At 45.7% G+C, this 15,575-nt stretch overlaps 1 protein-coding gene across 2 annotated transcripts in view; it reads right to left on the reverse strand.

Annotated features, from left to right (window-relative positions):
- Positions 1-15,575, reverse strand: part of WAPL (WAPL cohesin release factor) — a 1,132,828-nt gene that overhangs the window by 759,520 nt on the left and 357,733 nt on the right. For both annotated transcript variants that reach the window (XM_078643290.1, XM_078643291.1), the window contains exon 5: positions 5,200-5,295. In XM_078643290.1, coding sequence (XP_078499416.1) covers positions 5,200-5,295 — 96 coding nt within the window. The remainder of the gene's footprint in view (positions 1-5,199; positions 5,296-15,575) is intronic.

Raw genomic sequence — 15,575 nt, forward strand, 5'->3', positions numbered from 1 at the left:
CTGGTCCTAAGAACCATTCGTTCAGCATGAATGGTCAGGAACGGGGGCTTAGAACTAAGAGCTTGAAGCTCACTCACCCTCCTTGCCGAGGTGATTGCTACTAAGAAGACCGTCTTGAAAGACAAAAGCCTCAAGGGACACTTGTGTAAGGGTTCAAAGGGAGAACCCATCAAGAAAGTCAAGACAAGATTCAAATCCCACTGAGGCACGATAAATGGAGTAGGAGGGAACTTATTAGTAAGCCCCTTCAGAAACCTCAAAACCACTGGAGATTTTAAAAGAGACGGCTCATCCGGCAAGCAAAGAAATGCCGATAACGCCGAAAGGTAACCTTTGATTGTAGCAACAGCAAATCCTTGCTGCGCCAAAGAGAGCAAACTGTAAAATATCAGATAAATGAGCTCTCAAAGGATCAACAGCCTTCTCCCTACACCAAACAACAAATTTAGACCATCTATACGAATAGATGGACTTGGTGGAGTCACGCCTGGCCGAAAGAATGACATCCACCACATCGTGAGGGAGAGAAAAAGAGTTCAGGTTGCCCCGTTCAATCTCCAGGCATGAAGGTGTAATGTCTGGAGGTGGGGGTGTAGAACCTGCCCCTCCATCTGAGAGAGGAGATCTGCCCTGAGAGGGAGACGGAGCGGCGGGTGAGAGGAGAGGTGGAGAAGGTCTGTATACCACACCCTTCTTGGCCAATCCGGGGCGACCAATATGACTTGGGCCCGGTCCTGGCGAATCTTCCTCAGAACCCGAGGATTCAAGGGTATGGGGGGAAACGCGTAAAGGAGTTGATTTCCCCAACTCAACTGAAACGCGTCCCCCAAAGCTCCTTGCATCGGATACTGGAGACTGCAGAATGACAGGCAGTGAGCATTCTCGTGAGTGGCGAACAGGTCCACCCGAGGAGTTCCCCACATCCGAAAGATGTAACGAACCACCGCCGGGTGAAGCCTCCACTCGTGGTCGGCAGAGAACTGCCGACTGAGACTGTCTGCACGAACGTTCAGAACTCCGGCCAGATGATTTGCCATCAGACAAATCTGGTGGTCCTGAACCTGAACATAGCCTCTCTGCAAAGACACTGCGACCCTACCCCACCCTGCTTGTTGATGTACCACATCGCGGTCGTGTTGTCCGTCAGGACTTGAACCGACTGACTGCGAAGGGAAGGGAGGAAGGCCTTGAGCGCCAAACGTATCGCCCGTAACTCTAGAAGGTTGATATGAAGTAACCTTTCCTCTGGAGACCAAAGACCTTTGACCTCCAGATCCCCCAGATGAGCACCCCACCCTAGAGTGGATGCATCCGTTATCACTGTGGCCACCGATGGAGGCAGCTGGAAAGACTTTTTGAGAAAGATTGCTTTCCACACTCCACCAAGACAGATCCGCCGCAGTTTCTCTGGAGATCCTCACTGACTCCCTGAGATCTCCGGTGTGCTGATACCACTGCCTGCGGAGGCACCACTGGAGTGCCCTCATGTGCCAGCGTGCATGGTTGATCAACAGAATGCAAGAAGCCATCAGACCAAGCAGACGAAGGACCTTCAGGACTAGAACAACCGCTCCATTGAAAAATAAAGGAATCATTTCCTGTATGTCGTGAATCCTTTGAGCAGGACGGAATGCACGACACACAGTAGTGTCCAGTACCGCACCTATGAACAGGTTGCGCTGGGAGGGCACCAGGTGAGACGTGGGCACATTTATCGAAAAACCCAACCTGTGTAACAACTGAGTTGTCTCTTGCAAATGAAGGAGCACCTTCTCTGGCGACTCTGCTTTGATGAGCCAGTCGTCCAGATACGGAAATACAGAAATTCCCGACCTTCTGAGATGTGCCGCCACCACTGCCATCACCTTGGTGAAAACTCGAGGCGCAGTAGTAAGTCCAAACGGAAGGACCGCAAACTGGTAGTGTTGTGATCCCACCGTCAAACGGGAGATACTTCCTGTGCGACTTCAGGATGGGGATGTGGAGATAAGCATCCTGCAAGTCGATCGACACCATCCAGTCTTCTTCCAACAGCGCTTGAAGAACCTGCGCAAGAGTGAGCATCTTGAACTTTTCTTGTTTCAGATACAAGTTCAAGATCCTGAGATCCAGGATTGGCCGAAGCCTGACATCCTTCTTGGGGATCAGAAAATACCGGGAGTAGCATCCCTGACCCCTTTCCTGCTCCGGAACCACCTCTATCGCACCCTTTCTGAACAGTGCCAGGACTTCTTCCTGCAGGAGAAGCAGGTGGTCCTCCGAACAATAACCTTGGCAAGGAGGGTAATTGGGAGGGAACTCCTGGAAAGGAAGAGCATACCCATTTTCTGCGAGATTGAGAACCCAAAGATCTGATGTAACCGATTCCCAATCCCGTAGAAAATGAGTAAGCCGACCCCCTACCGGACCCGCATGATCCGGAATGGCGGATCTAGGGCTGCTTTGCTGTTGCAGGTGGGGGTGGGTATTAGAGGAGGAAGTAGAGGAGGAAGAGGCTTGACGTCCACGTCCACGACCCTTCTGTCTACCTCTATAAGACTTGTACAGAGGGTTCTGTTGCTGCTGTTGCTGGCCTTGTCTGAAGGGACGAAATGAAGATCTGCCAAAGCCCCTGAACTTCCTGGTGGCTGTACCTTTCGCCTGCAAGCCCAAAGATCTAGCTGTCGCTCGGCTATCTTTGAACCTTTCCAGAGCTGTATCCGCTTTCTTCCTAAAGAGACCAACCCCGTCAAAAGGTAAATCCAAAAGAGTAGCCTGTACATCAGTGGAAAACTCTGAGGACTTTAACCAAGCAGCTCTTCTGGTAGCCACTGAAGAACCCATTCTAGCCACAGAGTCTGCAGTGTCCATGCCACTCTGAATAACTTGGCGGGCTGCTGCCCAAGTGTCCAAAACAACTTCATTAAAGTTTTTTCTGTCCTCCTCCGGAAGTTTAGCAGACAATTGTTTGACTGAGTCCATTAGGGCATGCACATATCTAACAAGCAAACAAGTAGCATTTGTTGATTTTAAAGCCATGCTACCCGAGGAGAAGACCTTCTTAGCGGCTTGATCCAATTTTTTGGAGTCTTTATCTCCAGGAACTTGGGGGAAAAGAGCCAGCTGATCTATTTGCACAAGCAGCCTGTACCACCAGACTCTCCGGTGAAGGGTGAGATGACAAGAACTCAGGATCACCAGGAGCCACCCTATAACGTCTCGCCACCGACCTGGATACTGCAGGTGCAGACAAAGGCTTTTTCCAAACTTCCAGAATTGGCTCGGTCAGAGCTTCAGTGAAAGGTAGAGTTGGCTCAATGACAGAAGAAGGCAAATGTAAAACTTCTGTAAGGATATTAGATTTGAACTCAACTGTTGGTAAAGTTAAGTTCAGCAATTCAGCAGCTTTTCTGATTACTATATGGTATGGTAACACATCCCTGGAGGGTGCATCTGAAACCACAGGTAATCCCCATTCCGGAGAAAGTTCAAGACTGCTTGCAGAATGAAGATCTTCAAAACAATCATCATGCTCCTGAAGTTCGCCTTCCTCCACTTCAGGTTCCATATACTCTCTCCTCCAATAGACGCTGGGCTCTACGCCTCGACCACTCCATACGGATCGAGGTCGACGGATCCGGTAACGACTCCGATGGAGTCTGAGCCGACGTCGATCGAGGCGCTAGAACAGCAGGAGGTAGAGAAACAGGAACCGGTGTCGAGCCTCGATCCAAATTTCGAGGTCGCTCCGGAGTCGGCGAAGCCGTGCGCGGAGTCGATGACCTCGGCGGCGCTGAACCGATCCAAGAAGGATATGGAGTCGGCATGAAAGGTAGAAAAGGCGCCGGTGCATAAGCTTGGGGGACACCCAAGTTAAAAGACAAAGGACACATAGGACCCGCAGGTGCTCCAGTGGGGTACATTGCTCTCGCATATACTCCATACATTGCATTTAGGAAATGCGATGGATCCTGACCAGGACCAGGAAAAGAAGGATAAGAACCCATTGGTGGATTCGTAGGAGGCTGTACTGGAATCTGTTCCTCCGGATCCTTATGACTTTCCGGTTCATCCTCTGGAGTCGGAGATTGAGGAACCTCCACGACCTCATCATGCTCCAAAGACTGACCCGAAGCCGGATTCGGATCCAGTTCCGGCTCCGGTGTATGCTCTCGAGATCGTACCGGAGTGGTATCACCAGCAGGAGACGGAGACACGAAGTCCTTGTGATGCTTCCGAGAAGACTTCTTCTTAGAGTCCGAAGACCCCGAATGATGGCGAGAACTATGCTTCTTCCTCTTATGTTTTCTCTTCAAGGAACTCGAAGCATGCCCAGAAGCTGACTTCGACGCCGACTCCAATCTAACTCTCGACCTCGATCGCGACCTCGATTGTGACTTCGATCGCGACCTCGATCGTGACTTCGATCTTGACCTGGAGTGTCTTGATCTCGAAGATCTACCGGCTTCTTTATTTTTAATTTTGGCTAATAAAAGTTTAGGCTCTCGTTCACGAAGAGCCTTCGGGTTCATTTTGGAACAGGATCGACAGCCCTTGACGTCATGATCCGACCCCAAACACCATAAGCAATCTTCGTGTGGATCGGTAATTGACATCATCCGGGCACACAAGCCACATTGTTTGAATCCCGTTTTCTTCGACGACATCCTCGACGAAGAACAGAAACAGTAACAGACAAAAAGTAACAAAGTCTCTATCTGTAACTACAGAAGATCCCTGAAACCGTTAGCGTCGACGACGCGGAAAAAAGGGAACTGATGTCATCACGCCGACGTAGGCCTAATAAGGGGTCGGTGACGTCAGACGGAGTCGCCCGCGATGCCGCGTTCCTATGACGTCGTCCACGCCGGCGTGCTACAAAGAAAAAATTCCGAACGTTGCTGACCCAAGGGGATATTCACAAGGTGAGGAATCCACAAGGCAGATGTATCTATCAGAAGGCAGTGTACTGATGAACTGTCCGATAGTCTAATTCCATAGTCATACTGCTCAGATACATAACAAATGAGATACAACTAATTTTCCTAACTACACTTCAATTCTTATTAATTGAAAGTAATTGCAACTATTCTGAATTTGCACTAAAAGTTTATTAGTACCCTCTTATAATGCAAAACATTCCCCTTTAAAAGGAGATTCACAAATCACCCACACAAACACCCATTTTAATCACTTATAACTAGGGCACTGACTACTTACTGCAGCATTTTGAACAAGGAAGAATGGAGGAGCTGGAAGCGCTTCAGATTCTGGATGATTCCAATGTCTTGCATTATACACTGCTTTTGTGGGAGACTGGAAAAAAATAAGTTTAATGATAACTCAAGGATCGCAATACAGGAAGTTACATTTCAATCATATATACCGCAAATTACCTCTGTTTATGCTATTAAGATAATTATCAGCAGATTGAAACAGCTTTCAATGGAGAAGCGGTATGGTATATCAGTGTCCATGTGAGAAATAATTAGTGCCTAGACTACTGGTCTCAAATTCATTGCAAAGAAGAAAAAAACAAGTTTAAAGATAAGTAGTTATACATTCTTTATATGGAATCTCATGTGCAAGGCAGGGTTAAGAGAAACCCACATTTGGATAACATGCAAAATATGAAAGAAATGAAGACTAAATCATCCTATCTGCTGTAGAAAACCCAGGGTTACCAAGAAGAACAGGAACACAATCTTCAGGAGAATCAATTAAATAAGTGACCCAGTCAGCCAGTCTACAATCGGCAAAAGACCAGCTTTTAAGTTGTGTGTGATGTCCACAACAGACAAGACTCTGAAAAAACAAGCATTTGCAATGCAATAGGTCTTGCGTTTGCGAGATTTTGGCTTTTTGCATTGTAAATGACAATGCCTTTTATTTAGGTGTTTAAAAAACCTGCAATAATAAAAGGCATTGTCATTTACAATACCAATAGGTCAAAGTTACGATAATGTGAGACCTATTGCATTACAAATGCTTGTTTTGCCAGGAAGGGGGCTTAGGGTACTAATGGGCCCAACGTTAGGGGACGGTGCTTGCCCTCATGGTCACAGGTTAAAATCCCGATGGGGTTGCTCAGCCTTTCATTCTACCGAGGTCGATAAAATGAGTATCATTGAGTTGGCCGTAAATAAACATTTGTTATTCAGCGCCAAGATATCCTTCTAGGTAAACATACGCTTTACAACTACACATTCTGTTTTGTTTATGGGGTGGGTGCAGACACTGAATCAGGGGCTTTCTGGCCTGTAGTGGGAGCTCCCTCTGCAGGATAAGTACAGTTTTACAGCGGAGTAAAGCAAGTAACTTCTAAAGACTTTTAACGGGACTGCCCCTGTTTTGTGACCCTTCACCGATGACCTCTCATGCACGCCCATTTGTTCTCCATGGCCTATTATTTATACATTATGTTGGCTGTCCTTGGGAGCCGTGGGCTAAGCAAACTAGCCCAGAGTCCTATCCCCTAGGGACTAGGGTGACCACCTGGCAAGTAGGCAAATTCTGGACATTGATAATAAAAATTCAGGCTAAAGGGTCAAAATTCAGGACAAAAGATGATTTTTCCATTCCATTCTGAGGCTTCACGATTACAAAATAGACCACCGATAGGAGTACAAGCCAAAATAGGTTTATGTTCTGTAGTAGTATTACACATTGGAGTATTGAGCAAACATTCACATATAGCTGGACGTATTTAACAATGAAAAAACTAGAAAACCTACACTTCCCAAGCAGAATGCGACAGCTGACCTTGAATGATAGTGCCAGAAGCAGCTCTGTGCTAGTGGACGTAGAATTAGAATTCACAGGCTGTTGCACTTCTAGAGTGAAACGGAGTGAGAAATGGTGAGAAAGGAGGTGTTGGAACAGTGAGTGAACAGTGAGAGAAGGGGAAAGCAAGGGTCGGCCAGCTGAGAGAGAGGGAAAAAAGATGGTGAAAGAGAGAAAAGACAGATAAAATGGGGCAGAGAAAGGTGTGAAAAAGATATTAAATATGTTGAGGGTGACGGAGAGGAGATTGAAAAGAGGAAAAAGGTAGAGGGGCAAATAAAAGAGAAAGCATGTGGGGGAGAGAAGCAGAGACAATAGCAAGGTAAGGGAGAAGAGGTAACCAATATGAAAGAGGGGAGGTAAAGGGGATGGGGGCTGGTTTGTGGTGTAACGGCCAGAGGTGCTGATTTTGAAACCTGGTTATGAAGAGTTCGTCCGCCTGAAGCAGGAGTCAATCCCTATCCAGGGTCTGAATAGGTAAGAAACACCTCACAAAAAGGAAGCTGGCGTAACAGCCAGAGCAGCTCACTTTGGAACTGGATAACCAGGTTAGAGTCTCAGCATTGACGCTCAACATCCTGTGATTCTGGGCAAATCACTTAATCTCCCCGTGACTAACTGTGAGAAGTTGGCCTGATGTATGATGTTCACTATTCCAGTGAGCACCTTTTATCAGTCCAAACACTTAGGGTGGTGGTTGTAAGTCAACCTTATAGACTAGCTATCCTAGGGGTAGCATAGACCTAAGCAGTCTTAGGCTTACCTTAAGAGGGCATGTGAAGCCAGCTGTTTTACCATATGTAATCCTGTAATATCAAATGAAAGGAAACCACACAAGTTATATGTTATAAAAATATATTTATTTATTACTAGAATAATCCTCTGTACTCTTTATGAGTGCAGAGGCACAAGGGTTTAAACAAAACCACAGTTAAACATACAAAAGTTGCACAATTATGGATAGGCCCGATGGCCACTCAAACCATATATTAAATAAGTGGTATAAGAACCGCTTTACGAACAGTGGTAAGGCCTAGGGCCTTGGGTATCGCTGGGACTACACTGGACGAACAGTAGTTAGGATGGGAGTAGCCCATGGGATTCGGGTGCAGCGCTAAAAGCACACAAATGCACCAATGCAAAGTCAATGGTGCGTAAAAGTTACAAAGTTACTGCTTTGGAAGTCTTCTGACTGGACTAGAACTTAGCCATTTAAAACTAGGACACTAGAGGTGTAAACCACTACAGGAGCACCGGTGTTCTATCGTTACCTGACCCACAGGAAGCGGGTGCATAGGTGCCAAAGTGTGTCGGATTTCGTCGTGTAGATCTATGGAGCCTGGAGATGAAGATGCTGCAGGCGGCCAGGAGAGAAGAGTCTGGTTGGATCCAAGGGTGGATTGAAGATGTAGAGTACCTGAAAGCAGAGGGGACAGAGTCTGGGTCACTAGCCAGTGACCAGGATGGAACCAGGAAGGAACCAGGCGATGTTGGGCGCAATCAGGTGGTTGTCGAGAAGCTTGTCTCCGCTGCCACGTGGACTCTGGGGCATCGAGGATGACCAGGAGTGGATCACGAGCTGTCCCACGAAGGCTCTCGCTGTCGGCGGTGTCGGCTTCCGGATCGGAGTTAACAGGCCTTGGCAAATGCAACCCACGCAGGATTTGAAGATCGCTTCTTACTCGGACCAGCAAGGTCAGAGAGGTTGCTCCTTTTCAGGGGAGCGAGGGCCAGTCTGGAGCAACCAGACTAGCAGAGTAGTTTCAAAGATTCGTCTACGTAGTGACCACAAGCCAATGGGCAAGTGACCGGACAGACACGTCGAGCAGGAAAATGCAAAAGGGCCCCACACAGCACTCGTGAGTGTGGAGGGGTGAGCTTCGGTGCAAGAGCTGCTCGGGGCTGGGGCTTCTCAAACCCCAATGCACAGCTTCGAGGGTGCCTCGGGAGCTGCACGGTCAGCACTTCGCAGTCTTTTCAAGATGGCCGGTCCCACGTCTCAATTCGCCTCCATGGGTCTCAGCTTTGCTCTGGCTGTGGATCGGGCTGTTGGATGTCTGGGAATCCGGTTCTTGTCAATCTCTGTCGCTCGAACTCCGGATGGAGCTGCAACAAAGCAAACCGTTGGGCGCTGGATGGTGCCTGTTTGCACAGGGGGGTCACTCCTTGACCACAAGGGAGATTCTTCAGTCTTCCACGTTGAGTGGGATGTCGAAGGGTCCAGAGTTCTGTATCAAAGTTTCAGTCAGGATTATCTGTTTGGATGACCAGCCAGGGGTGGCAAAAGATATGCTGCAGCCCCTGGTAGGCCTTGGATGCACTTATGCCCTGGGTACCTATAGTACACTGTACAGGGGCTGATAAGGTGACCTGATACCAAATTAGTTATGCACCTAGGGTACATGGAGTCCATTTTAAAGAGAGCAGATAGCCTGGGGCCCTGATTAGCAGGGTCCAAGGCCAACTAAGTCGAAAACCAGCTAAACACAAGGCAAACAATCTGGGATAACCATAGTCAGGTATCCACCCTCCTATACTAACAAAATGATTGCGTCCTTGTGTAACGTAACTGGTGCTCGTGCAAAGCGCTCCAATACCTTTGGGTCAAGTTTGCACTATTGAAAACATAAAACAACAATGAAGGGGAGGGTTTTTGCATAGGTCAGAAATATTTGAGAGAAACCCTGACGTGCATTAGCACCAAGGCAAGGTCACTTCCGTGTGCATGATGCTCACCGGTCTGGATTTGAGGACCTGGCTTGGCAGAAACATACATGGAGTTCTCCCTAGTTTTCCATGGACACTCCAGTAAGCTTTGGGATTCCCGGAAAACTGAAAATCTGTACTTGGAAGCGTGCAGCAGGGAGTTTAGATTGGGGGCGGGTTCTTGTCTGAGGGCATGCAGCCAACGGGATGAGTAGTGTCACATGAACTGTGGCTTCTAATGCAGAGGATCACAAACGAGGACAGTGTGTACTTTGTGTGAGAAATGCATTTACCGAATGGGGTGTGGCCATGTCGTGTCCTCCAGAAGAAGGATGTTTGTGGGCCCCGGAGAGGCTTGGCAGGCCTGCACAGTCTCCCTGATGTTAACCGACCTTTGAGGCTTGCCAAGCATCTTACAATGACATTTTAATTAATTTAGGGTTTCAAGTAAATACTGAGCAGATGTGGCCTAAGAGACGGACCTGCTGGTTTTAGAACTGGGGAACCAGGTTTGAGTACCGGTTTCAGCTCAACATCCATTGATCCCGGGCAAATCACGTCATCTCCCTGTGACATAACTTTGTGTAATGTAACTGGTGCTCAGCTAAAGCGCTTTGATGCTCTTGGGCCAGTATACCAAGGGGCTGGTACTGCCCATTGCGATGGCACTCAGTTTACAAACTTCAGAAAAGTGAGTCGTGATTTAAACTTCTGACTGCAGTTCACCAGGTACCTCAGTAGCGAGTGTTTAATTCTCGAGACATCCCGCAGCAAATTGCAAATATTTAAAAAATTACCCGAATTTGCACTGAAATGTACTAAAGCAGCCAACGTGCCCCTGAAATGTAGGACAACTGAAGGAATTGTTTCAATAAGTAGTGTTGAGGAAGCAAAAAATGCAGATATCAAACGCCGAGAATGCTTCATGAAAAGCCCGAGCAAGGCTCGCAAAATATGCAGTCAGGATGGGCGGGCCTAATAGCGACAGGGCGGACACCAACCCCTCTTCTAGAGAAGCCGGACACAAAAACGACGACAATAGTTCTCGCCAAGGCGAAGCAGTGAATGCGCTGCAACGCAGGCGAGACCTAAACAGGGCATGAAACTGAACTTGTTGGCTATATTTTCAACATTTCTGCATGTTAGGAAAGCAAACAAAATGAATTATGTAGGGTATCATCTCTAGCTAGCTTTTGTGAGTCCTAACTCCAAATTCGCAGTCTCCCTCAAGCATCTTTCGCCAAACAAAAGGTGACAGACTTCCACTGTCTTGACGCCCGGGTACTTGTACCTTCACAAACCTTTCGTCCTGTCCGTTTTGCTTGTTCATACACCCAGCAGTGCACCCATCCTTCCTGCGTCCAGGAGGTTAGGAGGCACTGAGTGACAGGACGCTTTCACTGCAGAGACTCACTATACATGTGTTAACTTTCCAACCTACCCTGCAGTAGTTCACCTGAGTTCCTTAAACATTAACGTGTACACTAGTCAAAGGCAGCAATGTAGCTAGTGCATGTTCGAAGACGTCGCTATGACTCTTCCCACTTGGTCGCAAAATCCCCCCTCTTTTTTAATGTTTCCACATGCATTTTCTCTGCCTTGATATTTAGACAAAGGTATAAAATCTGCATAATATTTACCAACATTTTAAAAAAGCTGCAAAGGTTGCAAAATGTTCAAAACCTGCGGTAGCTTTGAAATCCGCGTGAAAGGAAGAACATTCTGTGCAGCAGACTGTTCCTAGTCATAAGCAACTCTTACTTATAAGTCGAAAAATGTAAACGTTTAATTTGTCTCCCCTTTTTTGAAAGCAAAATAAAGACTTGGTGGGTATGTTCTATGCGACAGGCATATTTTAACCCTGCCAGGTCTGTTTCTGTGTGATTTATGCTGTTGTCAAGAGTATACTTACGTGTCTATCATACTTATGTGTCCATCAGGCCCCCCTACCGGAAAGACACTTAAAAAACAAGTATGCTGATAGTGTTTTCCAATGTGGACAATTAAGTGACCAGTAATGATGAAGGATATATATTTGCAAAACAAATGTGTTAGGATTTGTATAAGCAAACTGACTGGGCCTCTCAGCACTATCAGGCCTCTGCCACAAGAAGCCCTTGCCACGGCCCTGGTAATTAAGCAATATCAGTATGCACATGAGCGAACAGTGCTTTGGGTTAGGCGCAGGCTCCGCCCTGGCATGTGAGACACAATCATGGCCACATCGGCAGCGCCAGCAGGGACCTAGCAAACCAGCAATTACCTTCACGTTGGCATAAGAGCAGGTCCAAAGGACACACGATCAACCATAACAAGCAAATAGAATCACTAGGACATGCTCCGCTTCATCTCTGGCACATGAGCAAGCCCATAAGGCACATGGCCACAACAAAGCATAAAACGCGGGCACCTCCAAACCAGACAATTTGGCAGCACAGCAGAGCACACAAGCAACACCACTGCACAGTACAGTTTCAGCCCTGGTACAGGAGTACTCCCACCAATTTAGCTTCAACAAGAAGTACACAAGCTGCCCCACCAGTCACATATACAGCCCTTCGGGTTTAGTAAATAAGCAGCAACACTTGACAAGAGATATCCCAGCCAGGGCAAATGGGCATATTTTGTCACAACAATGGAGAAAAAGTCCTGGCATTGAGCAGCATACCAGGCTGTCACTAGCCCTGGCACATGAACAGCAGCCTTGGCCCATGATATGCATTCAGAGCCACTCGACAAGCTCACTTCTGGGCAATAAGCAGCAGTAGCTCTAAGACATGCGTGAGGGAAAGTGAAAGCGCGCCATGCGCTCGTTGGGTCACGCGGGGACAGGAGATGTGCATGCGTACGGAGTGCACAACTCCTGTCCGTACGTGTGCCATCTCCTGTCCCCCTTCAGAGGAGAAACCAGAGAGGAGATGCCATGCGCGTGCACATCGCCTGTCCGTGCGCGCACATGGTTTGTCTCCCTTCGCTCACCAAACAGACAATAGTCTCACCAAGGCGAATCAGCGCATACACTGCGCTTGCTAGGCGAAACCTAAAAAGAATAGTCACCTGCGTATTTAGGGCCTAATATGTTTCAAGTTACTGGCCAAGGGTTCCATGTACTCATTACTTGGCAAGTAACTTGTTAACTGCTGTCGCCCCTCTTGATGGCTGCCTTTTGCTTCTCACTCTCACTCGCCAGCTGAAGAGCAGTCTCTGTGGCACTTGAAATTGCCACTGCTGTGCTTGTACTATTTCGTGAAGGGTAAACCGTATATTTCTTTAAGACTCAAACACGCAGGGGGAGGGGTATCAAAATATAGGCTCAAGAACACGCTAGCCTATTCATTTACAAAGAATCAATCTTTAATTATTACAAACCTACCAATTCTTTAGAAAAATCTTTCTATTTCATTAGCTTTGATTATTCATGGAAAATTCATGACAAACTTCATTGATATGTACATTCAATATTACTTCATCCAAAAGTACATTTATATGCATTATAACAAAACAAACCCCAAAAAGTATCACATTCATACCAAGCCCTCAATCACACATCTATATATATATATATATTTAAAAACTAAAGTATGTCTGTCTGTTTGTCCTTTATGCATTACTACACCATTCATCCGATCACCAGGAAACTTTGGGAAGTTGTGGAGTACACTCCCGCGAAGGTTTCTGGCATAATTGTTTTTAAAATATCGGCCCCCAGGGCCCTCATAATCTTTCGAATACTGATGTACGCACAAGACGGAAAAACAAAAAATTGTGTATCCACAAGCACTCGAATAAATAAATAGAATTAAAACACCATTCATCCGATCGCCAGGTAACTTTGGGAAGTTGTTGAGTACACTCCCGCGAAGGTTTCTAGCATACATTTTTTTACAATATCGGCCCTCCCAGGGCCCTCAATCTCAAAGACCTACATTGGCTCCGCATTGAAAGCAGAATTAAATTAAAGGCCCTCTGCTTCATGCATAAGATCAAGCAGGGCCTTGCCCCTGCCTATCTCCAGTCTATTGTTCAACCTTATACTCCCTCCAGTCTGCTTAGATCCTCTTCTCAAGGGAATTTTCTAACCCCTCGCTTCAAATTGGCAAGAATTGGCGGACGTTCTTTCACCTGCCTTGCCCCTAAGCAATGGAATGCTCTTCCGGCTCCTCTGAAACTTGAGCCTTCCCTGACCAAATTTCGAAAAAAACTCAAAACCCTGCTTTTCCCTCAGTGATAATCCCTCTAACCTCATGACCACTGCCCTCAGTTTTGCGTCGGGAGACCCCATGTGGGTAGCTGCGCGCACTATAAGTTTAAAATACAATACAATACAATGTACGCATCAGACGGAAAAACAAAAAATCTTGTATCCACAAGCACTCGAATAAATAAATAAATTAAAATGACACTTTGAAATGTTTTCCATATTAAAATGACTAAGTTTCAATAAAAATGAAAATGTAAATTGAATGTTATAACTAGTTTCCTTGAATTTCCTTTCTTCGGAGATCGCAGCAACGCGCGGCGGGTAAGCTAGTACTCCATACAATACTCCTTCAAAAGCTGGATGTCTTCATAGAAACACAGAAAAAAGACCCCTCTTCAGTCTACCATCAATGTGTCTTGGCCAGGGGATTCAACAAGCCAATGTACATTTCTGTGGCCTTAACTCAAAACCACCTTCAAGACCTCTTCAGTGTCCTTATTCGTATAAAAATGTTACGCTGATGGATAAAATATTTTCTTTTACTATATACTTGGGTTAGAAATTGATCAAAACAAATTTCTTTACTAAAACCCAATAAGTAAATAAAATCCACTAGATTGAACCAGTACATTTATCACCACAGAACAAGATCATGTGGTAAAAGAACACTATCACCAGGAACAACCACATGTTGAGTACCCAGCCTTTGCCCAAGATTATTCTATTTGTGTTCCATCTCATGCATTATTGGCGCCCCAAAACTACCACATCCTTTAAAAACAAAGGCTCACTAGATGTCACAAACTATAATTCCTGCATCGAGCATGCCTCATCAAGTATTTGTGGTCTCCAAACCTTATACACGATACTCACAATCCTCATTTAATTTAACCTTGAATATTGTGGAATCACATACAGATATATTTAAAAAAACACAGGTACTCTTATTCGACTCTAATCAAAGAGAATCACAGCATACTTTTCAAAAAACATTTACATCGAAACTCTACATGGCAGACGTTGATATCTACTTAAGTTTTCCCACATGCCACTGCCAAAAAAAGGCAAACGTGTACATATACATTAGGCGGCTAGAAACTTAGCACCTGAAAAGTCAAGAAAGAAAAAATATATAGCTTTATTGCTATCCATGACTACTGGCAAACAGTCTGCCATGTCACTTGCTTCGCTCAACTACTCATTTCTCAACTCCAGGGAGATCTACTATGGGACGAGACTAACCAATTAAACAAGCATTGGAAATGCAATAGGTCTCGCATTAGAAAAGTTGGAGCTATTGGTCTTGTAAATGACACATTTTATTTATGTGTTGGTTTTTAAAATAGCTAAATTGATAGCTTTGTCATTTACAATGCCAATAGTTATAACTTTTGCAAATGTGACACCTATAGCATTTGTAATGCAATATGTTTTATTTACGTGACTTGTATGTATTCATATTACAAATAACAATGGCCTTTATTTTTTTATAATTAATACTTAAATAAAAAGTTATTGTAATTTATAATGGCAATAGGGGTGTAGAGAGAGGGGTGTAGAGAAAGGGGTGTAGAGAGAGGGGAGAGACGCAACACCAACACAAATCCAGTAGCATTAAAATATTTACAATAAAAGTGAAGATAATCAGCAGCTCGTAAAAATGTGATTCTTGGATAACTGCTGCCAAATGGAGGGCAAGAACGCGTTAAAATTACAAAATCGGTAAAATCTGTGCCTGGCTTAATCAATCAATCTTGGGCAAGAACAAAAGCGATTTGAAGAGGACATGACAGGAAACAACAACTGAACAGAAGACTCAGCCCGCTGTAGGGCAAATAATTTTAGAAATGCAAGGTTGGCGATGCATCTAAAATGGGATACGGTTTACCTGAAAATTTCTAATTTC

This window comes from Lissotriton helveticus, chromosome 5_1, assembly GCF_964261635.1.
Source record: "Lissotriton helveticus chromosome 5_1, aLisHel1.1, whole genome shotgun sequence".
NCBI lineage: Eukaryota > Metazoa > Chordata > Amphibia > Caudata > Salamandridae > Lissotriton > Lissotriton helveticus.